The sequence below is a fragment of the Macaca thibetana genome, chromosome 1 (genome assembly GCF_024542745.1).
Source record: "Macaca thibetana thibetana isolate TM-01 chromosome 1, ASM2454274v1, whole genome shotgun sequence".
Lineage (NCBI taxonomy): Eukaryota > Metazoa > Chordata > Mammalia > Primates > Cercopithecidae > Macaca > Macaca thibetana.
This window is the reverse complement of record NC_065578.1, coordinates 135508823-135532282: the sequence shown is the minus strand read 5'-3', so window position 1 is coordinate 135532282 and position 23460 is coordinate 135508823. Positions and strand designations below refer to the sequence as shown.

Here is a 23460-nt window from a genome sequence, read left to right as displayed (position 1 = left end):
GAAACCTGCCTGTCTCTGTAGACTCCACCTCTGGGGACAGGGCACAGTAAACAATAACATGCGCAGCAGAAACCTCTGCAGACACAAACGACTCTGTCTGACAGCTTTGAAGAGAGCAGTGGATCTCCCAACACTGAGTCTGAGAAGGGACAGACTCCCTGCTCAAGTGGGTCCCTGATCCCTGAGTAGCCTAACTGGGAGACATCCCCCACTAGGGGCAGTCTGACACCCCACACCACCTCACAGGGTGGAGTACACCCCTGAGAGGAAGCTTCCAAAGCAAGAATCAGCAGGTACACTCGCTGTTCAGAAATATTCTATCTTCTGCAGCCTCTGCTGCTGATACCCAGGCAAACAGGGACTGGAGTGGACCTCAAGCAATCTCCAACAGACCTACAGCTGAGGGTCCTGACTGTTAGAAGGAAAACTATCAAACAGGAAGGACACCTACACCAAAACCCCATCAGTACATCACCATCATCAAAAACCAGAAGCAGATAAAACCACAAAGATGGGGAAAAAGCAGGGCAGAAAAGCTGGAAATTCAAAAAATAAGAGCGCATCTCCCCCGGCAAAGGAGCGCAGCTCATCGCCAGCAACGGATCAAAGCTGGACGGAGAATGACTTTGACGAGATGAGAGAAGAAGGCTTCAGTCCATCAAATTTCTCAGAGCTAAAGGAGGAATTACGTACCCAGCGCAAAGAAACTAAAAATCTTGAAAAAAAAGTGGAAGAATTGATGGCTAGAGTAATTAATGCAGAGAAGGTCATAAACAAAATGAAAGAGATGAAAACCATGACACGAGAAATATGTGACAAATGCACAAGCTTCAGTAACCGACTCGATCAACTGGAAGAAAGAGTATCAGCGATTGAGGATCAAATGAATGAAATGAAGCGAGAAGAGAAACCAAAAGGAAAAAGAAGAAAAAGAAATGAACAAAGCCTGCAAGAAGTATGGGATTATGTAAAAAGACCAAATCTACGTCTGATTGGGGTGCCTGAAAGTGAGGGGGAAAATGGACCCAAGTTGGAAAACACTCTTCAGGATATCATCCAGGAGAACTTCCCCAACCTAGTAGGGCAGGCCAACATTCAAATCCAGGAAATACAGAGAACGCCACAAAGATACTCCTCGAGAAGAGCAACTCCAAGACACAAAATTGCCAGATTCACCAAAGTTGAAATGAAGGAAAAAATCTTAAGGGCAGCCAGAGAGAAAGGTCGGGTTACCCACAAAGGGAAGCCCATCAGACTAACAGCAGATCTCTCGGCAGAAACTCTACAAGCCAGAAGAGAGTGGGGGCCAATATTCAACATTCTTAAAGAAAAGAATTTTAAACCCAGAATTTCATATCCAGCCAAACTAAGTTTCATAAGTGAAGGAGAAATAAAATCCTTTACAGATAAGCAAATGCTTAGAGATTTTGTCACCACTAGGCCTGCCTTACAAGAGACCCTGAAGGAAGCACTAAACATGGAAAGGAACAACCGGTACCAGCCATTGCAAAAACATGCCAAAATGTAAAGACCATCGAGGCTAGGAAGAAACTGCATCAACTAACGAGCAAAATAACCAGTTAATATCATAATGGCAGGATCAAGTTCACACATAACAATCTTAACCTTAAATGTAAATGGACTAAATGCTCCAATTAAAAGACATAGACTGGCAAACTGGATAAAGAGTCAAGACCCATCAGTCTGCTGTATTCAGGAGACCCATCTCACACGCAGAGACATACATAGGCTCAAAATAAAGGGATGGAGGAAGATTTACCAAGCAAATGGAGAACAAAAAAAAGCGGGGGTTGCGATACTAGTCTCTGATAAAACAGACTTTAAACCATCAAAGATCAAAAGAGACAAAGAAGGCCATTACATAATGGTAAAGGGATCAATTCAACAGGAAGAGCTAACTATCCTAAATATATATGCACCCAATACAGGAGCACCCAGATTCATAAAGCAAGTCCTTAGAGACTTACAAAGAGACTTAGACTCCCATACAATAATAATGGGAGACTTCAACACTCCACTGTCAACATTAGACAGATCAACGAGACAGAAAGTTAACAAGGATATCCAGGAATTGAACTCATCTCTGCACCAAGCAGACCTAATAGACATCTATAGAACTCTCCACCCCAAATCAACAGAATATACATTCTTCTCAGCACCACATTGTACTTACTCCAAAATTGACCATGTAATTGGAAGTAAAGCACTCCTCAGCAAATGTACAAGAACAGAAATTATAACAAACTGCCTCTCAGACCACAGTGCAATCAAACTAGAACTCAGGACTAAGAAACTCAATCAAAACCACTCAACTACATGGAAACTGAACAACCTGCTCCTGAATGACTACTGGGTACATAACGAAATGAAGGCAGAAATAAAGATGTTCTTTGAAACCAATGAGAACAAAGATACAACATACCAGAATCTCTGGAACACATTTAAAGCAGTGTGTAGAGGGAAATTTATAGCACTAAATGCCCACAAGAGAAAGCAGGAAAGATCTAAAATTGACACTCTAACATCGCAATTAAAAGAACTAGAGAAGCAAGAGCAAACACATTCGAAAGCTAGCAGAAGGCAAGAAATAACTAAGATCAGAGCAGAACTGAAGGAGATAGAGACACAAAAAACCCTCCAAAAAATCAATGAATCCAGAGGTTGGTTTTTCGAAAAGATCAACAAAATTGACAGACCACTAGCAAGACTAATAAAGAAGAAAAGAGAGAAGAATCAAATCGACGCAATTAAAAATGATAAAGGGGATATCACCACCAACCCCACAGAAATACAAACTACCATCAGAGAATACTATAAACACCTCTACGCAAATAAACTGGAAAATCTAGAAGAAATGGATAATTTCCTGGACACTTACACTCTTCCAAGACTAAACCAGGAAGAAGTTGAATCCCTGAATAGACCAATAGCAGGCTCTGAAATTGAGGCAATAATTAATAGCCTACCAACCAAAAAAAGTCCAGGACCAGATGGATTCACAGCTGAATTCTACCAGAGGTACAAGGAGGAGTTGCTACCATTCCTTCTGAAACTATTCCAATCTATAGAAAAAGAGGGAATCCTCCCTAACTCATTTTATGAGGCCAACATCATCCTGATACCAAAGCCTGGCAGAGAAACAACAAAAAAAGAGAATTTTAGACCAATATCCCTGATGAACATCGATGCAAAAATCCTCAATAAAATACTGGCAAACCGGATTCAGCAGCACATCAAAAAGCTTATCCACCATGATCAAGTGGGCTTCATCCCTGGGATGCAAGGCTGGTTCAACATTCGCAAATCAATAAACATAATCCAGCATATAAACAGAACCAAAGACAAGAACCACATGATTATCTCAATAGATGCAGAAAAGGCTTTTGACAAAATTCAACAGCCCTTCATGCTAAAAACGCTCAATAAATTCGGTATTGATGGGACGTACCTCAAAATAATAAGAGCTATTTATGACAAACCCACAGCCAATATCATACTGAATGGGCAAAAACTGGAAAAATTCCCTTTGAAAACTGGCACAAGACAGGGATGCCCTCTCTCACCACTCCTATTCAACATAGTGTTGGAAGTTCTGGCTAGGGCAATTAGGCAAGAGAAAGAAATCAAGGGTATTCAGTAAGGAAAAGAAGAAGTCAAATTGTCCCTGTTTGCAGATGACATGATTGTATATTTAGAAAACCCCATTGTCTCAGCCCAAAATCTCCTTAAGTTGATAAGCAACTTCAGCAAAGTCTCAGGATACAAAATTAATGTGCAAAAATCACAAGCATTCTTATACACCAGTAACAGACAAACAGAGAGCCAAATCAGGAATGAACTTCCATTCACAATTGCTTCAAAGAGAATAAAATACCTAGGAATCCAACTTACAAGGGATGTAAAGGACCTCTTCAAGGAGAACTACAAACCACTGCTCAGTGAAATAAAAGAGGACACAAACAAATGGAAGAACATACCATGCTCATGGATAGGAAGAATCAATATCGTGAAAATGGCCATACTGCCCTAGGTAATTTATAGATTCAATGCCATCCCCATCAAGCTACCAATGAGTTTCTTCACAGAATTGGAAAAAACTGCTTTAAAGTTCATATGGAACCAAAAAAGAGCCCGCATCTCCAAGACAATTCTAAGTCAAAAGAACAAAGCTGGAGGCATCACGCTACCTGACTTCAAACTATACTACAAGGCTACAGTAACAAAAACAGCATGGTACTGGTACCAAAACAGAGATATAGACCAATGGAACAGAACAGAGCCCTCAGAAATAATACCACACATCTACAGCCATCTGATCTTTGACAAACCTGAGAGAAACAAGAAATGGGGAAAGGATTCACTATTTAATAAATGGTGCTGGGAAAATTGGCTAGCCATAAGTAGAAAGCTGAAACTGGATCCTTTCCTTACTCCTTATATGAAAATTAATTCAAGATGGATTAGAGACTTAAATGTTAGACCTAATACCATAAAAATCCTAGAGGAAAACCTAGGTAGTACCATACAGGACATAGTCATGGGCAAAGACTTCATGTCTAAAACACCAAAAGCAACAGCAGCAAAAGCCAAAATTGACAAATGGGATCGAATTAAACTAAAGAGCTTCTGCACAGCAAAAGAAACCACCATCAGAGTGAACAGGCAGCCTACAGAATGGGAGAACATTTTTGCAATCTACTCATCTGACAAAGGGCTAATATCCAGAACCTACAAAGAACTCAAACAAATTTACAAGAAAAAAACAAACAACCCCATCAAAAAGTGGGCAAAGGATATGAACAGACATTTCTCAAAAGAAGACATTCATACAGCCAACAGACACATGAAAAAATGCTCATCATCACTGGCCATCAGAGAAATGCAAATCAAAACCACAATGAGATACCATCTCACACCAGTTAGAATGGCGATCATTAAAAAGTCAGGAAACAACAGGTGCTGGAGAGGATGTGGAGAAATAGGAACACTTTTACACTGTTGGTGGGATTGTAAACTAGTTCAACCATTATGGAAAACAGTATGGTGATTCCTCAAGGATCTAGAACTAGATGTACCATATGACCCAGCCATCCCATTACTGGGTATATACCCAAAGGATTATAAATTATGCTTCTATAAAGACACATGCACACGTATGTTTATTGCAGCACTATTCACAATAGCAAAGACTTGGAATCAACCCAAATGTCCATCAGTGACAGACTGGATTAAGAAAATGTGGCACATATACACCATGGAATACTATGCAGCCATAAAAAGGATGAGTTTGTGTCCTTTGTAGGGACATGGATGCAGCTGGAAACCATCATTCTCAGCAAACTATCACAAGAACAGAAAACCAAACACCGCATGTTCTCACTCATAGGTGGGAACTGAACAATGAGATCACTTGGACTCAGGAAGGGGAACATCACACACCGGGGCCTATCTTGGGGAGGGGGGAGGGGGGAGGGATTGCATTGGGATTTATACCTGATGTAAATGACGAGTTGATGGGTGCAGCACACCAACATGGCACAAGTATACATATGTAACAAACCTGCACGTTATGCACATGTACCCTACAACTTAAAGTATAATAATAATAAATAAATTAAAAAAAAAAAAAAAGCTTCTGTTATCAGGGGATACTGTGTTGCTCGCTGAGGAAAAGCTTTTACAGACCCAGTAGAAGAATTAATATGTTTAGTACTGCAATATTATAATGAAACACTAAGAAAAACTTTCTTGCAAGGTAAAAATAGTTCCAAATCACCTCATCCAAATCCATTCTCCTGTTTCTCTTCTCTAAATCACACCTGGTATCAGCTTGAAGTTCTAAATACCTGGCAGGCACCCTCTTGTCTCTATTGGATTTGTGGGCCACGGGCCAACCAACAGTTACCAGCCAAATGGACAGGGGCTTGTGTACTCAGAACAATTAGGCCGTCTTTCTTTTTGCTTCCACTGCAACAAGAGGAAACCTTAGGGTATCCTGTCTATGATGAAATTAAAGGAAGAAACAAAGAAATGCAGACATAAAAAAGACATAAAATAGGAGATTAGAAAGACACAGATTGGCCACCTGAAAGAATAATTCAATACTGTGGGCCAGCTACCTGGGCACAAGATAGGTCATGGGGGTACCGCACCCCAATTTACATGCTTAACCGCATCACAAGTTTGCAAGCAGTTCTTGAAATTATCACTAATGAAATAGCAAATGCATTAGACTTATTGGCCCAACAGGCCACAAAAATTAGAAACACCATTTATCAAAATAGACTGACTTTAGACTATCTCCTAGCCCAGGAAGGAGAAGTATGTGGAAAGTTTAATCTAACTAATTGCTGCCTAGAAATTGATGACAATAGAAAAGCTATTATCCAAATAACTGCAAGAATGAGAAAATTAGCCCATGTTCCAGTCCAGACCTGTAAAGGGTGGACTCCTGATTCCATCCTTGGAGGCTGGTTCACCTCTTTCAGTGGATTCGAAACATTAACAGGAGAAGTTCCAGTCATACTAGGAGGTTGCTTGATACTTCCTTGTCTTTTACCCCTCCTTGTTAGGAGCATTAAATCAACTATAGAGGCAATTGTAGCTAAGCAAACTACCACTCAGCTAATGGCTCTGCGTAAATATCAGCCTGTGCCTAAAAAAGAAAAACTGTTCTTTCAAAAAGAATCAAGTAATAGTGATGCTTTCTATTAAAATCTTGTTTATAAAAAGCATTAAAGGGGAAAACTGAGGCAGAAATTTGAAAATAATGACAATAAGTACTACATTCATTCACTCCAAGAAAAGTAACTGACAAGGCTTTAAGAATGTCAGTGACCTAGTCTGAGAAGTAAAAGCCAAGGCCCAGAATGTGGCAAGGCAAAGGTTAAAAAAAAAAAAAAAAAAAAGAACAAATTTTCCTCTGCCTAGCAAGCTCGCTTCAAAGACAGTTATAAGATAACGCTGCCCCTGAAGTCAAAACCAACGGAATAGGTCCCAGACACCCCTCCTCTGGAGCAAGTGTGAGGGGGGGAAAAAAAAAAGGACAAATGTCTTTATTTAGACAGTTCTTGTTTTTTCTTTCGAAGCAGCTATAAAGCCACAAGTAATGTCAAGTCATCAGTTATGCTATAGATTACGTGACCTGTCAATATATGATTTACTGCCTTTGTTTTGCTCTTGTATGCTAGCCTTTATAAGCCAAACTCTGTTTTTGTTCAACCCTCAGCTTTTTGAATGGGGATCCACTGAACCAGTGTGTACCTTAATATAAACATCCTCCTGTTTTCCCATATCGGTCTCTCTGGTCCTCAGTTTCCCACAGCAGAAATACCGGGTGCTGAAGGCTTTTTGGCTTCCTGCTCCCTCCCTGTTTACCCCTTTTATCGCCCTGCTTCCCAACCGCCCCCTAACTCTGCTCCCCTTTTTCTGCAGGCCTGCGCCCCCGCCGCAGCCCGGGACCTCCTCATGGGTGTCCACAATTGCAGCACCACTAGGTAGCAGCATCCCACCTCTTCCCCCTCGCCGCCGCCGCTGCAGCAGGAGCCTGGCTCGCTGCGCCGGGAGCGGCGGGCCCGGCCGGACCTCAGAGACGCAGGGGCGGGCTCCCTGCAGTCCTGGGAGGTTCTTGCTCCCGGGACCCCCAGGCAATTCAATTCACTCATCCGGCGCCGCCTCTACAGTCCAAGCTGGGGGAAGGGGCGGGCAGGGGCAGCGGGTCCCACAGATGCCAGCCAAGACCTCCGCTCCAGAATGCTGCTTTTCCCGGCGAAAGGACATTACCTTCGCCAGTCAGCAGGAAAACCGTAACTGTACACCTGGAATCCCATTGCCAACAACTTCGTGTAAACTCCAGTCCCAAGGACACGAGAGAGACCCAGGCCTCAGGCCCCATGGGCACTCTCAGCGTCAGGGCTCTCGCCAGACGGACAGGGAGAGTCTACAAATCTCGGGGCCCACTGCAACAAGTGGACAGGAAGGAGCAAACAAAGGAAAAACCCTATGAAACGCACCTCCAACGCAACCAACCAATCCAAGAAAAAACACTTCTCAGGGCTCCATTGGCCCACCCTGGTGGGCGGCCCTGCCACCCTGTTCTGGCCCAGCTCAAGCACCCTCCACCCTACCCCGGCCTGCTCAAAGGGGCCCTGTCTACCAGAGCAGAGCCCTCCCTCTCTAGGTCCCTCACCCTCTCTCTTTCTCTTCTTCCTCTCTCTCTCTCTCTCTCCCCCCTCCCTCACCCTGTCTCTCTCTCTATGGCTTGAAGAGCGCTTTCTCTCCAAGGCTCTATCGCTTTTACTCTCTAGCTCCCTCACCCTCTTTCTTTCTCTTCTTCCCCCTCCACCTCTCCATCTCTCTCTCTCTCTCTCTCTCTCTCTCTCTCTCTCCCCCCCCCCCATGTCTCTCTATCGCTGTCTCTCTCTCCTTCCGTTTCTATCTCTCCATCCCTCTCGCTCTTGCTCTCCTTCAAGCTGTGTGTGTGTGGCCGCGCGCGTGCTCCCCTGTGTGAATGGGTGGTTTTGCTCATGGTGGTCGTGAGTTGTGTCTGGGTGTCCCTCAGCCGCTCTCTCCCAGGATCAGGCTGCCGGCTTTGGTGCCAGCGCGGGGCAAAGCAGAACCCACCTGGCCCCCTTGTTGCCCACAGGCTGGGTCCCCGACGGGACAGGGGACGGGGGTGAAGGCGTTGTGAGAAAGAGCGCCCGTAGGACTGGGTTGGCTGATTGCCCTTGGGCAGCCCTGGAGGCTCTGGGTGGGTGGGGCAAGAGGGGGCCTTGCAGGAGGGACCGCGAGGGATCCAAAACAATCCCTCAGTGATAAGGCAGAGGACCGGAGGGGATACCAGGACCGTGGGCCCTGGGCCCTGGGCCCTGACGCCTCGGAGCACACCCCGTCCTGAGCCGGCCGGATGTGGTGGAGGCTCCGGAGCTAGGGAGCTGGGGGAAGGCCTGGAGCTTCGGCTGAAGGGAGGCCACCTCCAGAGCCCGAAGCCTGTGCAGGAGACAGAGGCCTCTGGCGCCCCCGCCCGGCAGCAGGGCGGCGCTGTGGCGGTCCCGCGCTTGGCCTGGCCACCAGCAACTGCGGGAGGCTCTTGGAGGCCAGCTGAAGGCGCAACACTGCGACAGACCATGCTCCGGCGTAGAAGGGGAGAGCAGCCGGTAGAGGGGGACAGCAGACTAGCCCGGCCGCTGGCGAGCAGCTCAGGGATACTTGATCCGAGCCCTGTGGATCCGGGGTTGCCAGGATGTGTAGAGTCCGGCGCGCAAGACTGAGCGGAGCTCTTGGGGCTGCCAGGCGTCTATGGCCATACCACCCTGAACGCACCCGATCTCGTCTTATCTCTGGAAGCTAAGTAGGGTCAGGCCTGGTTAGTACTTAACTGGGAGACCGCCTGGAAATACCGGGTGCTGTAGGCTTTTTTGGCTTCCCGCTCCCTCCCTCTTTCCCCCTTTTATCCCGTTGCTTCCCAACCACCCCCTGACTCTGCTCCTCCTTTTCCACTCGCCTGCGCCACCGCGGTACCCCGGGACCTCCTCATGAGGCATCCGCCACTGCAGCACCGCCGGTTAGCAGCTTCCCACCCCTTCTGCCTGTCAGCCACCCCATCAGTAGCCCAGTTCGCTGCGCGGGGCGGGGCGGACCGGGGCCAACCTCGAAGGCGCAGTGGCTGGGTTCCCTGCCGTCCCGGGTGTCTTCCCTCTCCCGGGAAGCCCAGGGAATTCAATTCATTCATCTGGCGCCGCTGTCACCGTCCAAGCCGGGGGAAGGAGCGGGGAAGAGGGCCCCACAAGACACCAGACAAGACCTCCGCTCCAGAACGCATGGGCTGCTTTCCCCAGGGGAAGGACATTGCCTTCGCCAGCCACCAGGAAAACCGTCCCTGTGCACTCGGAATCCCTTTGCCACCAACTTCTATAAACTCCAGTCCCAAGGACAGGAGACAGACCCAGGCCTCGGCCCGGTGGGCATGCTTGGCGCCACAGCTCTTGCCAGAGGGACGGGTGCACTCGACAAATCTCGGGGCCCACCGCCCCAAGAGGACAGGGAGGAACCAACAAAGGAAAAACCCTACGAAACGGACCATCAAAGCAACCAATCCAACAAAAAACACGTCTCACGGCTCCTTTGGGTCACTCCGTTAGCCCTTCCACCCTGTTCTGGCCCAGCCCAAGCCCCCTCCACCCTACCCCGGCCTGTCTAACGGAGCCCTGGTAGACAGGGGCCCTGTCTACCGGAGCAGAACGCTCCCTCTCCAAGGCTCTAGGGCTCTCTAGGTCCCTCACCCTCTCTCTTCTTCTTCCCCCTCCACCTCGTGCTCTTTCTGTCGCCTGCTCTCTCGCGCTCTCTCTCTCTCTCTCTCTCCCTCTCTCCTGACTCACTGTCTCTCTATCACTGTCTCTCTCTCTCCCTCCGTTTCTATGTCTCCATCCCTCTCTCTTGCTCTCATTCAAGCTGTGTGTGTCTGTGTCTTTGTGTGTCTGTGTGTGGGTGTCTGTTTGCAAGACGGGCTGCGAGGGATCCAAAACAATCCCTCAGCGCTAAGGTGGAGGATCGGAGGGCCTGGGCACTGACGCCCTGTCCTGAGCGGCCAGATGTGGTGGAAGCTCGGGAGCTCGGGAGGCAGGGGAAGGCCTGCAGCGTTGGCGGAAGGGAGGCCGCCCGGAGAGTCCGAAGCCTGGGCAGGGGACAGAGGCCTCTGACGCCCCCGTTGGGCAGCAGGGCGGCGCCGTGGTGTTCGCGGGACTTGGCTGCCAGCTACTGCCGGAGGCTCTAGGAGGCCGACGGAAGGCGCAGCGCGGCGGCCCGGGGTGCTCAGGTGTAGTGGGGGAGAGCAGCCCATCCCGGGTGCGGGCGAGCGGCTCCGGGGTCCGCCATCCGAGCCCCGCGCCCCCGGGGTGGCGGGGACGCCTGGAGTCTGGTAGGCGTGATTGGACCCAGTTCTTGGGGCGGCCAGGCGCCACTGTCAGGGTCTACGTCCATACCAACCTGAACGCGCCCCATCTCCTCTGATCTAGTGAAGCTAAGCAGGGTCGGCTGGGTGAGTACTTGGATGGGATTCCGCCTGGGAATACCGAGTGCTGAAGGGATTTTGTCTGCTTGCTTCCTAACCGCCCTCTGACTCTTCCTAACCTTCCCCTTTTATCTGCTTGCTTCCTAACCGCCCTCTGTGCTCCCCCCTTTTCCGCCCTGCTGCGCCCCCGCAGCAGCCCGGGACCTAGGGGTCCCCCACTGCACCACCGCCAGGTAGCAGCATCCCACCTCTCCCGCCTCGCCGCAGCCCCAGCAGGAGCCCGGGTTGTGGCTGGCCGGGGCCCGACCCTGAAGGCGTAGAGGCGGGTTCCCTGCTGTCCTGGGTGTCTTCCTGCTCCCGGGAGGCGCAAGCACTTCAATTCAATCATGCGGCGCCGCCGCCACCGTCCAAGCCCAGGGAAGGGGCCGGCAGGGGTAGCGGGCCCCGCAGACGCCAGCCAAGACCCCCGCTCCAGAACGCATGGGCTGCTTCCCCCTCGGGGAAGGTCATTGCCTTCATTAGCCACCAAAACAACCGTCCCTGTGCACCCAGAATCCCATTGCCACCAACTTCGTGTAAACTCTAGTCCCGAGGACACGAGAGAGACGCAGGCCTCCGGCTCCGTGGGCACGCTCGTCGCCTCCGCTCTAGCTAGACGGATGCGCGCACTCTACAAATCTCGGGGCCCACCGCACCAAGAGGACAGGGAGGAGCCAACAAAGGAAAAACCCTAAGAAACGCACCCCCAAATCAACCAATCCAAGAAAAAACACGTTTCAGGGCTCCCTTGGTTCACCCGCGTGGGCGGCCTGCCACCCTGTTCTGGCCCAGCCCAAGCACCCTCCACCCTACCCAGGCCTGCTCAATGGGGCCCTGTCTACCAGAGCAGAGGACTCCCTCTCTAAGGTTGTATGGCTCTCGCTCTCTATCTCCCTCACCCTTTCTCTTCTTTCCCCTCCACCATGCACCCTTTCTTTCGCGTTCTCTCTCTCTCTCTCCCCTCCGTCACTCTGTCTCTCTCTCTCTATCGCTGTCTCTCTCTTCCTCCCTTTTTCTCTCCATCCCTTTCTCTCTTGCTCTCCCTCAAGCTATCTGTCTCTTTCTCTCTGTGTGTGTGTATGTGTGTACCTGCGCGAGTGCGCCAGTGTGTGTGTGGGGAGGGCCGGGGTGGGGAGGGGGTTGGTTTTGCTCGTGGTGGTCGTGAGATGTGTCTGGGTGTGCTTCAGCCCCTCTCTCCCGGGATCCAGGATGTGTGTGCTGGGGGGAAGCAGTGGAAAGGGTGTTGAAGGAAGGTGACAATCAGCTTCGTGGAGGGCACTGACAGGCCATTATTCCTGTGGCTTGGCAAGTTTTCTGTTTGAACTTATTTCTTGTTAAGGGTCCAAGTGTACCGACTATGGGAATAAGAAAAGAAGAATAGCTCTGAACAGCTGAAGCTCTGTGAGGTACAAAAGATTTTTCTGGCCCAGAGAGACTTGAGTATGGGATTTGAGACACACCTCCACACCCTTTCCCAGAGGCAATTGTTTAAAGGTATGTTGTTCCTAAGGAGCTGCCTCATCTGGAATTTGTGATACAAAGAACAATGTATAGCCAGTCAGTGGCTTATGGATTTTAATGTAAATTTTTGATGAAAATTTTAGGAACTGCGTCTTTTCTCAAAATCCACTTGTAATGGCTACTAATTGGAGTGTATATTCAGGGCAACTTTATGCTCTCAGGTAGGTATCCTGAACATGTGCCCTTGAATATGCTTTTGAAAATAGATTCTGACTTTTTTATTATGATGGGTTGACAGGGGACTGGCCTGGGACACCTGCCTGGATGTAAATACCCCAACCATTAGCTGCCCTGCCCAGCAGAGGAGGCGGGTGGACAGCAGGTCCCCTTCGGTCAGAAACACATGCATTGCGTAGTTGTTCTACAGCTGGGTCCTGCTTGCTAGGACAGTCCCACAGGCGCACCGGAATGCACAGGCAGCCTCCCCTTTCCACCCGCCAGCATTCCCAAGCACGCCTCGGCTTCTGACTGGTCTGTGCTTTGGGAGGAAAACTCATCTTCAGGTTTCTCTCCAACAGAAGATGATGATGATGCTGTTCAGACACTCAGGAAAAAAGATTGCAGATTGGCTTAAGAGTGCGCCCTTTATTAAAGATGGTATACATGTAAAGACATGGAACAATTTTGGAAGGATACAAAAAAAAATTGCCCATTTTATTAATAGTCTCATTCAACCCCTTTGCTGACCTCATCTCCTGTCACTCATAACCAAAGGAGGAGGGTCCTGGAACCCTGTCCAATCAGGGACATTGACGTGGGAATTGTCCAATCAGGAGCGCAGCTTGAGAGGCAGAGGCGGTTTCCGGGATCTGGCGGGGCCTTTGTCTTGCGCTCCAGTTGGAGCTTCGGTCGCGTCTTCTCCGCTATTTATCCTCACCTGCGGGAGGCCCTGGTGACTCTGCTGCTGCAGTGTCTGGTTTCCCTGTGACCTGCAGGTGCTGGGAGTTACGTAGCTAAGATGCCAGGACACACCGAAATCCGGAAAACGGTGAGAGTTCCCTGGAGGGTGTTCCAAGATGGCGGCCCGGCCTCCCCGCATCAGCTCCGGAGTCCGCGGCCCGGAGTCTCTGCTGGCACCTGTGGGATCTGTCACCTCTGGGTAGGGGCGGGGCCGGGCCGCCGCGTGATTCTCCTCCCATCGCTGCGCCGCGGCTTCCGCCCGGGCCTCCGCCCCGGCCTCTCTGGGCAGCTATGAAGCTGCCACCCCGCCAGTCCCCCAAACTGTGTGCTTGGTCCGGAGGGGAGGGTCATCGGGGAGAAGCCCAACTCGGTGTGCGAAACATGCGTGGGAAGAGCTGTTCCATAGGGCTCATCTTAGCTGTGCAGTCCATCCTTTTTCCTGTGAAAAATAAAGGGAGTCACTCTTAAAGCTTTGAAGAGTTTGTTTGAGCAAAGGGAGTTTCTGGAATGGGAGAGCACCCATCTATGGTGTGTGGCTTGTGGGTTTATGGAGGAGGTGCTTGAAGGAAAGGCTTTTGTAGGGTGCATGAGGAAGCAAGCCAAATTTAATAATTGACTGGCGACAGTTACAGTCACTTTATTTGGACTGTACACGTGGAAATTTCCTGGTTATTTAATTAGAGATTAATTGGAGTTTTGCGATTGGTTGAACCTGGATTTTGTTTCCACTTAAGGTAGTCATTAACAAGAAATGCATTTGAGCTACTAGTATTTTTCATGTCGAAACGCAAGACACTAGAGCCACATCTGTCTAATTGCCTGCTAATTATTTTAACACTGCACAAGAGACTGGTTTTCCCCTGCATTTTCCAAATACATGGAAAGCAGGGTCTCAAATCTCCTCCCCTGCTCCCCCAGCCTAACTCTGGCCTGCAATAAAATACTAAATTTTCAGTCTCTTTCCAAAATTCACAAAAACCACCGTCACCTCTTCAATTCACAACATTGTCAGCTATTTGTCTTTTATTGCATACTCCAGGCACAATATTTTAATTAATCATTTTTTCACAGAACATTGGAGGGCACTCTTTGTTGTTGCTGTTGTTGTTTTGTTTTTGTTTTTTCTTTAAGAAGGAGTCTCGCTCTGTAGCCCAGGCTGGAGTGCAGTGGCGCGATCTTGGCTCACTGCAACCTCTGCTTACCGGGTTCAGGCGATTCTCCTGCCTCAGCCTCCTGAGTAGCTGGGATTACAGACGCGTGCCACCACCCTGAGCTAATTTTTGTATTTTTAGTATTTTGTGTTTTAGTTTCATCGTGTTGGTCAGGCAGGTCTCCAACTCCTGACCTTGTGATCCCCCCGCCTTGATCTCCCAAAGTGCTGAGATTACATGCGTGAGCCACGGTGCTTGGCCTGTTGTTGTTTTTTTTCCTGCCCGGCTTTTTTTTTTTTGGTTGAGTTGGAGTCTCGCTTTGTTGACAGGCTGGAGTGCAGTGGCATAATCTCGGCTCATTGCAACCTCTGCCTCCTGGGTTCAAGCGATTCTCCTGCCTCAGCCTCCTGAGTAGCTGGGACTACAGGTGTGCGCTACCACAGCTGGCTAATTTTTGTATTTTTAGTAGAGATGGGGTTTCACATGTTGGCCAGGATTGTCTAGATCTCTTGACCTCGTGATCTGCCCGCTCGCCCTCCCAAAGTGCTGGGATTACAGGCATGAGCCACCACGCCTGGCTTGTTGTTGTTTTTAAGAGGATCTTGCTCTGTCATCCAGGCTGCTGGAATGCAGTGACATTGTCATAGCTTACTGCAGCCTCCAACTCCTGGGCTCAGGTGATTTTTCTGCCTCAGCCTCCTGAGTGGCTAGGATTAAATGTGTGTGCTGCCATGCCCGGCTAATTCTTTTTATTTTATTTTTTTGCAGAGATTGGGTTTCACTAGTTACCCATGCTTGTGGCACTCTTTAAAGATTTGTTTTCTGTTTGTAAAAGCAGAGAAGAACCCCCTGGCACTCTATTGTAAAGAAATATTTGTGGCACTCTGCTTTTATCTTTCCTAGGCACAGATGCCTTGTACAATATCTTTGAGTTGAGGTTCCACTTTGGAAACTTTACAGCTTGTTGTATCCTCAGCCACTCTTTTTTATTTATTTTTATTTATTTATTTATTTTGAGACAGAGTCTCTCTCTGTCGCCCAGGTTGGAGTGCAGTGGTGCACTCTCAGCTCACTGCAAGCTCAGCCTCCCGTGTTCATGCCATTCTCCTGCCTCAGCCTCCCGAGTAGCTGGGACTACAGGTGCCCGCCACCATGCCCGGCTAATTTTTTGTATTTTTAGTAGAGACAGGGTTTCACCACGTTAGCCAGGATGGTCTTGATCTCCTGACCTCGCGATCCGCCCGCCTTGGCCTTCTGAAGTGCTGGGATTACAGGCGTAGCCACCGCGCCTGGCCGGTCAGCCACTCTTATCCTAGTCCTGAGTTTCAGAATTGTCTGGGAATGACCCAAGATGCCCACAGTGGCTATGTCTCTTGGAGTATCTAGTGAATTTTGGTTGCTGGGTTTTTTTTCTTACCAGAGGACAGCCTATGGCATGGGGATGGAACCTCTCAGTGGAGCTGCTGGATGTCCTGGGGCTGAGAGAAGTCTTCTGGTACACCCTTCATCTAAAAAGCTAACCTCTTAGACATTCTCTCCCAACCCCCAATTTCATTGTCTGGAGACATGTCAGTGGAGTTGGGAAAAGACAGAAATAATTTCTGCCCTCTGTATTCTCAGACTTGTGAAGGGAGAAAAACTAGTCCAAAGGACAAGCAAAACCTACTCCAGTGAGCTGGTGCGAGAACATGCAAAGCAAAACATCCCTGGAGCACACAGTGAGGCACAGTGCAGTGTCTCCAGACAGGGTGGTCAGTGACCACTTCAGTGAGTAGAATGGGGGTGGGAGAATGTCCCAGGTTATAGGATAGCCTGATCTGACACTTGAGTCGGATGTGTCTGTGTTCCAGGTAGCACTGTTACTCCCTGAATTTGTCACCTTAAAAAGATTTGTTCACTTATTTCATCATCAGTTTTTTATTAAGTATATATTACACTTTATCAGTAGAGCTTGAAAGGTTAGAAAATATTTACAAAGGGCATGAAAGTGGTGAATTCTAGGAAGAAAATATGTAGTCATATATTTCATTTGTTAAAAAAACTCGTTTATCTTTTTCTTCATCAGAGTGAGTGTAGTAGTTTCTCAGTTCTGTTCTATTTTAAGGGTGATTTCAAACAGAATCTCAGGGCTTAAGTTTGGGAATTCTACCAGGGGAAAAAATAGGAAACATCTCTTTTTCAGTATGCCTATAGGAAATTCAATTTCACAAGACAGTATGGTAGATTAATTGGTAAATTATATAGATTCATGAAACATCAGTTCCTCTTTTTTACAGGGTGGATGATTTGTGACATTAAATGTTCTGTATTCAATTATCTGGACATCCAAATTCAATGCTAAGTTTTAGGAGATGGGACATGGCTCCTCTTAGAAGGGCTCACATTTAGTAAGTGTTTCCTAAATGATCTGTTACAGAAATATTTAATTGACATTTTTGTATCTGAAAGGAATAGACACTTTTGCCTTTCCTTTTGAAATGTAAAATGTGTCTTACAATTTTATTCCCTTTTATAAACACTGTCTTTGAGTGATTTTGCTGAATTCTTCAAACACTGGGCATTTTCTCATTTAAAACTAAATGAATAGCCCTGACTGGAAAGTAGAAGTCTGAGCCCAGTGACTCCAAGTTAAGGCCAATCTTGAACCTGCAAAAGAAAGTCATTGAAGGCCCAATTAGTTCTTCCTGAGGAGCCTCCCTTGCAGGTGTCCCAGCCTGCTCACACAAGCATGGCAGAGTCCTTTACATTGAGAGAAGCTACAGAGCCCTGGAAAGTGGGAGATCCATGGGCAGATGCAAATGAGGTTGGGTTGGAAGACGGGTTCAGAAGCTCTTTCTGAGGATAAAATTTCGTCGTCCTGGGCTGTTTCTAGACTTTGTCAAATAAAGCTAATTTAGATTTACATAAAAAGTTACTTAATTTTAAAGGAGTATTGCAACAGGGGAAAAATACCAACTATATCTGCAATCATCTGAAATGTTAGGCAGAAAAGGGCTTTATTTGAAGGGGGAACACACAAGACTAGAAAGAATGTGGAAGCGGGAGGACAGGATGAAAGTTGCCAAAATTAGATCCTAGATCAGAGAATGTTTCACCCTGAGGTCAGCCTGTGTTTAGGAGGGTCATAAAGAGGGGTTATTTGCTGGCTCAGGCTGAGTATGCATCAAAGTTCTGGGGCCTGCTAGAAAGAGAGAAGCTAACCCATTTATGCCTAGTGTTCATTATTGGAGCACTAAGCTCGTGGGAGTTATTTATACTTCCTACTACTAGATGACCCTACTGCTCAGGGTCATCACCATGGTCTGATTTTTCACACAAAAAAATTTGCCACCTCCAGCATAAATGGGTTAAGCAGTGGTTGGTGAACAAGGTTTTTTTTCTTGTTTGTTTTTTGGTTTTTTTTTACCACTGAAGAGAATTGTTCAGGTGATTGTTTATGAGACAAAAATGGGAATTTGCAATCTGTGTCTGGCTTTGTAATAGGTTAAAAAAAAAAGGGGGGAGCATCATAAGTCAAAATTAGAGGAGTGTTTCTTTTCATTCACCTATTCTTTGAGAACATGAAGGATGGGGAATTTCTTCAGTCACATCTATTTACCAGGATTGCCTACCCACCCAATCTTCTCCTGCCACTTTCCTTTACTGTATATAGCTCTTCCATTTGGCTGTTTTGAGATGTACTTTTTATAACAAACTGGTACATGTTTTGCTGAGTTCTGTGAGGAGTTCTGTCAAATTATTGAACTTGAGTATGGGGTTATGGGAGTCCCAGACTTACAGGCAATCACTCAATAAGTATAGATGGGTCCCTGGTGCATGTGACTGGCCTCTGTAGTGGGGGCAGTGATGTGGGACTGAGCCCTGGCCTTGTAAGGTCTGTGCAAACTGAATGGTGTTAGAATTGAATTGTTGAGCAACCAGTGGTGTTGGAGAATTGGTCGATGTTCAGGAAACTGCACACATCTGGTGTCAGAAATTTTGTCAAAAGTGCAGGAGCAGCAGCTGGAGGCAGATGCCCTTTCTTAGCGAAGGGAGGTTCTGTTCTGTATACAGGCTGTTACACTGCACTGTCCTGTGATTCCAGGAGTCCTCCCAAGATGAGAGAGGACTGAGGAGTTAGAGGGAAGGAGTTCTGAAAACAGACCCCCTTTCCCCACAGCTGCTTTCACATGATGCCCACCCACTCAAGAACATAGCCACTAACTATCAGTGTGGCCATGCCTCTTCTAGAACAAGGCTTCACTCTCAGGAATTTCACGTACAACTTTGCTCCTAGAGTCTCCGACCAAAAATCACACATGTGTCTTCAGGACTCTTGGCATATCCCCTGCCTCAGATACTGTTTCTGTAGCCACAACCTGCTTGCTTCATCAATCTGGGCTTCTGGACTAGCTGATTATAAGGTCATCTTCCAGCACAGAAATGAGTCAGGGCATAGCCCCACATGGACCAGTATCTGAGCATAAACCAATTATTCCTTCAATCCTTCACTGTCCCCCACCTGTGGATCCTTGAGAGCATCTTTCTCTTTTTTTGCTTTCTTCCCCACAAACTCTCTTTCATGTGCCTAATCCAGTGCCCACTGGAATTCCAATGTCCAGGAGTTCAAGACCTGTCTGTTGTAGGAGCAAATACAAATTATAAGGAAGAAACTTAATTTTTCCACTTGAGAATGAGGGAAGAAATTTTGCTGTTCTCCCTTTTCTTTTTGTGTTTTGTTTGTTTGTTTGTTTTTAGACGGAGTCTTGCTCTCTCCCAGGCTGGAGTACAGTGGCACGATCTGGGCTCACTGCAAGCTCCGCCTCCCAGGTTGATGCCATTCTCCTGCCTCAGCCTCCCGAGTAGCTGGGACTACAGGCGCCTGCCACCATGCCTGGCTAATTTTTTGTGTTTTTAGTAGAGGTGGGGTTTCACCGTGTTAGCCAGGATGGTCTCGATCTCCTGACCTCGTGATCCTCCCACCTTGGCCTCCTAAAGTGCTGGGATTACAGGCGTGAGCCACTGCACTCGGCCTCCTTTTTCTTAAAGTATTTAATTTAGAAAAGTCTTATTATTCTTTTGTTTATTTATTTTGAGACAAGGTATTGCTTTTTCACTTAGGCTGGAGTGCAATCATAGCTAACTGCAACCTGGAAGTCTTGGGCTCAAGGACTTCCTGCCTCACCCTCCAGAATAATTAGGACTACAGGCATATACTAACATGCCTGGCTAATTTGTAAAGTTTCTGTTGAGACAGGGTCTCAGTATGTTGTCCAGACTGATCTTGGACTCCTGGCCTCAAGGGTGCTTTCTACCTCAGCCTGCCAAGGTGCTAAGATTATAGGTGTGAACCCCCATGCCTGACCTGGAAAACTTGTATGTATTTTTTCTTCTGCTTCTTGAAATATATGCAAATTATTTTACCAGCTAAATAAATTTGAATCATTCTTTTTAACTCATGGTTGTCTTTATCTAAGACCTGGATTCTGTTGCATCGTTTTTTGATTTGGCAGAAATTTATTGTTTTTAAAATTTTTAGTCTTTTAAAGTTGATTTTAAGAGCTTGCAAAAGTTGAGCCCAAAGAGTAGAATTAAATTCAGCAGCCAGAATGGTAAAGGGTAAAATATATTAAGTAGGTGGACTTTGACAAAAAACTGATCATCCAAGGTGATTATCTGACATTTGGAGTCTGAAGTACTTACGGTGCAGAAGCAAGAACAGTTTAATGTATGACCTGTACAGCAGAGTTTCTAGCTATACCTGATTTCTTTTTATTACTTAGGACAAGTTAGCATGGTTATGTGTAGTCTTTAGTAGATGACTTGCATTCATTTAAATTAAACAGTGTTTTCAACAATACTGTATAAATAAGGCCACAATATTATTTATTTCTCATGCTGCCTTGTCTAAGAGGCTGCAATATTTATTTTGAACAAACCCCTTAAAGTAGTGATTTTTAACATCAGTGCTATTTATTCTTTTGAAATATAAAGTGTTTTATATTTCAGTGAATTAAGGTCATATTAATCTCAAAACTTCTAGTATATGAAAAAATTTTTACCTAGATATTTATACCTACTATATAAAGAAAATTCACTACCAAATTGTTTCAGTAGATACTAATCAGTCTGACATCATTATTAATTGATTGTGTAGGTATAATTATAGGTCAGCATGATTTTATTGTCTAGTGTTTTATTTTACTAAATTAAGGATGTAGCGTTTGTAGTGCAAATAAACATGTGATATAGCCACCTAAGGATCACAATAGCTCTTCAGTTAGCTGTGTCACAAGCTCAGATAAATCCCACTATATTAATAAAATTGTATTCCAATTCTTCATCAAAAGGTGCTGGTGGAAGTTGTCAGGCGCCTTCCAATATGGACCCCTAATCTAATGGCCTGCAGATGAGAAAGCAGCAGAACTGGCAGAAAAACCTTTAGAAAATCTGCTTGAGACTATGCTCCTGTTCCTCATAATGTTCATAATGCTCATGTTTTTTATGCTAACAGTGACTGTGTGCTTTGGGTGTTTAAGGAGAAACTCCTGGAAGGGTAGATTTTTCTGGTTGAATTTACCAATCCCATATTTAATCTAAGCTTTTCTTTAAGATGTTTTCAACTTCTTTTCTTCTCTCAATATAACCTTTCTCTGATGGAGAGCTGTTTTTCTCTCCAGTGCTTTGGGTATCTGTTTCAGAAACTTTATTAGTATCTTACAGTGTCTGTAAGCAAGGTGGGGGTCATAATGACAGCTCGTGGAGCTATTTTATTCAGACTCATGCTGGGCATCTAGCAGTATTTTTTTTCCCTGTTGCCATTATACAGGGAATCTGAGGTTGGAACACTCTTTCCATTTCCATTATTGCTAAAGTGCAATTCTACCCAGGAGTCCTGCAGGCTCTCCTACAGCCTCCGGGCCCCTGCACTGTAACGGGGTGTGGGAGCACAACTACAGCAGTCAGCATTTGCATGGGCTGTAAGCTCTGGGTGGTAAGCTGTGGCTTGGTGGCAGATGGCCAGAGTTGGAAGTGGATACAGGCCAGCAGAAGATGGGTGCTCAGAGCATCACAAATGATTTCTTTGAAATGTAAATAGTCAAGAAGATAGATTCTTTCATTACTATTGCTGTAGGAGAGTAGAAGCCTACTTTGAGCGGGCACCTGGCTCTAAGTTGCAAAACTACCTCATGCCTTGCAGATAAGGGAATTTGTTTTTCATTGGAATATAGCAAATTAGCTAACACAAATGACTCCCCCTTCCCCCAATTATCAGGTGAATTTAGGATGAACTATATATGACAAATGGTGCAGTCAGGTCTGCTACTTGAGGACTAATTAAGGTAACTTACATTCTGTCTTTTTAATCTCTTAGCAGATTATCTGTAATGCATATCACATTCTGGTTGAGTTGTGTAATTTAAGCCAGTTTTTTGTTGTTGTTGTTGTTGTTGTTGTTGTTGTTGTTGTACCATTGTAGAGAGTTTTTCTGGGATTGGAGATGATTTTACTTGTAGTTATATTCCCCAAACGTTGTCCAGAATTACCAGACATAGTATAAACTTATGAAGTGCCTGCCAGGCTTCACTCACTTTCCATCTTGGGCTTCTAGTCACAACTCATACTTGTGCAGCAAAGTGCATGCTGCCCTAAAATCTGCAGGCAGTGTAGTCTCTGCCTGTTGGGGATCTACAGTCTCTTCTAGAGAAGTTCAAGGAGACTTCTACCAAAACTACTCCACAGGGCAGCAATCAACCATTCAACGTGTTTCAATGCCCTGGCTTCTTCAGACCTGAAACTAACTCAAAGACTCTGATACCCAGAGACCCAAACACGGTCACACGTGTGTATTAATTACGTGACTTGAGACCTCAAACTCCTCTTTTTTCTCTTGCCCAAAGGCCCACAAATGTGTAGAGGGCACCTGCTGCTTTCTGACCCATCCAAGACCTAAATCTGCAGCTCCAAATTCTAAATCTAGGTCATAGGATTTGAGAAAAGAAAGTAATTTTATCAGAAGAATCCAAGCTGTTTTACTTATCAGGCCCAGAGAGATGTTATAATAAGACCATAAACATGACCTACTCCTCATTTTTAATGTATATTTTCCTTGAAAGTCCTTGCTATTGTTACAGGTAGCTGTAAATTAACCTAATAATGCTACACCAGACACTGTAACCCACACTCTGTATTATACGGTCACTCACCAATCACTAACTAATGTTATTTCTGTAAACCAATGAGAATTTCAGACAAACAACTTTGTATCAGTTCACTCTTTTGTCCTGCTCCCCCATCCCCTTTTTTTTGCCTTTGAAAATCCACTTGGAAGTACTGCTAATCAAAGTGTATATTCAGGTCAACTTAAAACTATACTCCCAGGTAGCAGTCCTCAAGCTTGGCCCCCATAATACTCTTAATTATATCAGTTTCATCTCAGCTTTTTTTCTAAAGGTCAACATTTTATGGAATGTGTTAGAGCAGTCTCTATCAGGAAATCTCTCCTCTGGTTTTACTCCGCTTGCGGTAACTTCCATGATTGCTGATCTAGGTTGATCCCACTTAGAATCTGCACAGGAGATCTGACTTCTGCCTGGGATTTACAAGACAGGACAAGACTATGGATTGAAGATGAACAGAAAACCCGTGGGAGACATGTTCTGCATTCTGAGACATCAACATAGACATCTTAAAGTCCTTCTTTTAGAGGGATTTTTTGAGTATTTCAGATCTTGTCCCATGACCTGCTACATTGGTTTAAATAGAACCTCATGGCAAAGTTTTTAAGTGTAAACCAGCACATGAGCAGTGGGAGGTTAGCAGCACATAATAGCGAAAGCC

At 46.3% G+C, this 23460-nt stretch overlaps 2 protein-coding genes and 2 pseudogenes across 4 annotated transcripts in view; 3 read left to right on the top strand and 1 right to left on the bottom strand.

Moving 5' to 3' along the window:
• SNAP47 (synaptosome associated protein 47) overlaps positions 1 to 23460 on the top strand; it is a 779054-nt gene that overhangs the window by 494123 nt on the left and 261471 nt on the right. The window lies entirely within an intron of this gene.
• Positions 9315 to 9434, top strand: LOC126945806 (uncharacterized; annotated as a pseudogene).
• ZNF678 (zinc finger protein 678) overlaps positions 13338 to 23460 on the top strand; it is a 102037-nt gene continuing 91914 nt past the window's right edge. For all 3 annotated transcript variants that reach the window (XM_050757650.1, XM_050757641.1, XM_050757655.1), the window contains exon 1: positions 13338 to 13577. In XM_050757650.1, coding sequence (XP_050613607.1) covers positions 13548 to 13577 — 30 coding nt within the window. In that variant the 5' untranslated portion in view covers positions 13338 to 13547. The remainder of the gene's footprint in view (positions 13578 to 23460) is intronic.
• LOC126951385 (BCL2/adenovirus E1B 19 kDa protein-interacting protein 3-like) overlaps positions 20963 to 23460 on the bottom strand; it is a 28142-nt pseudogene continuing 25644 nt past the window's right edge.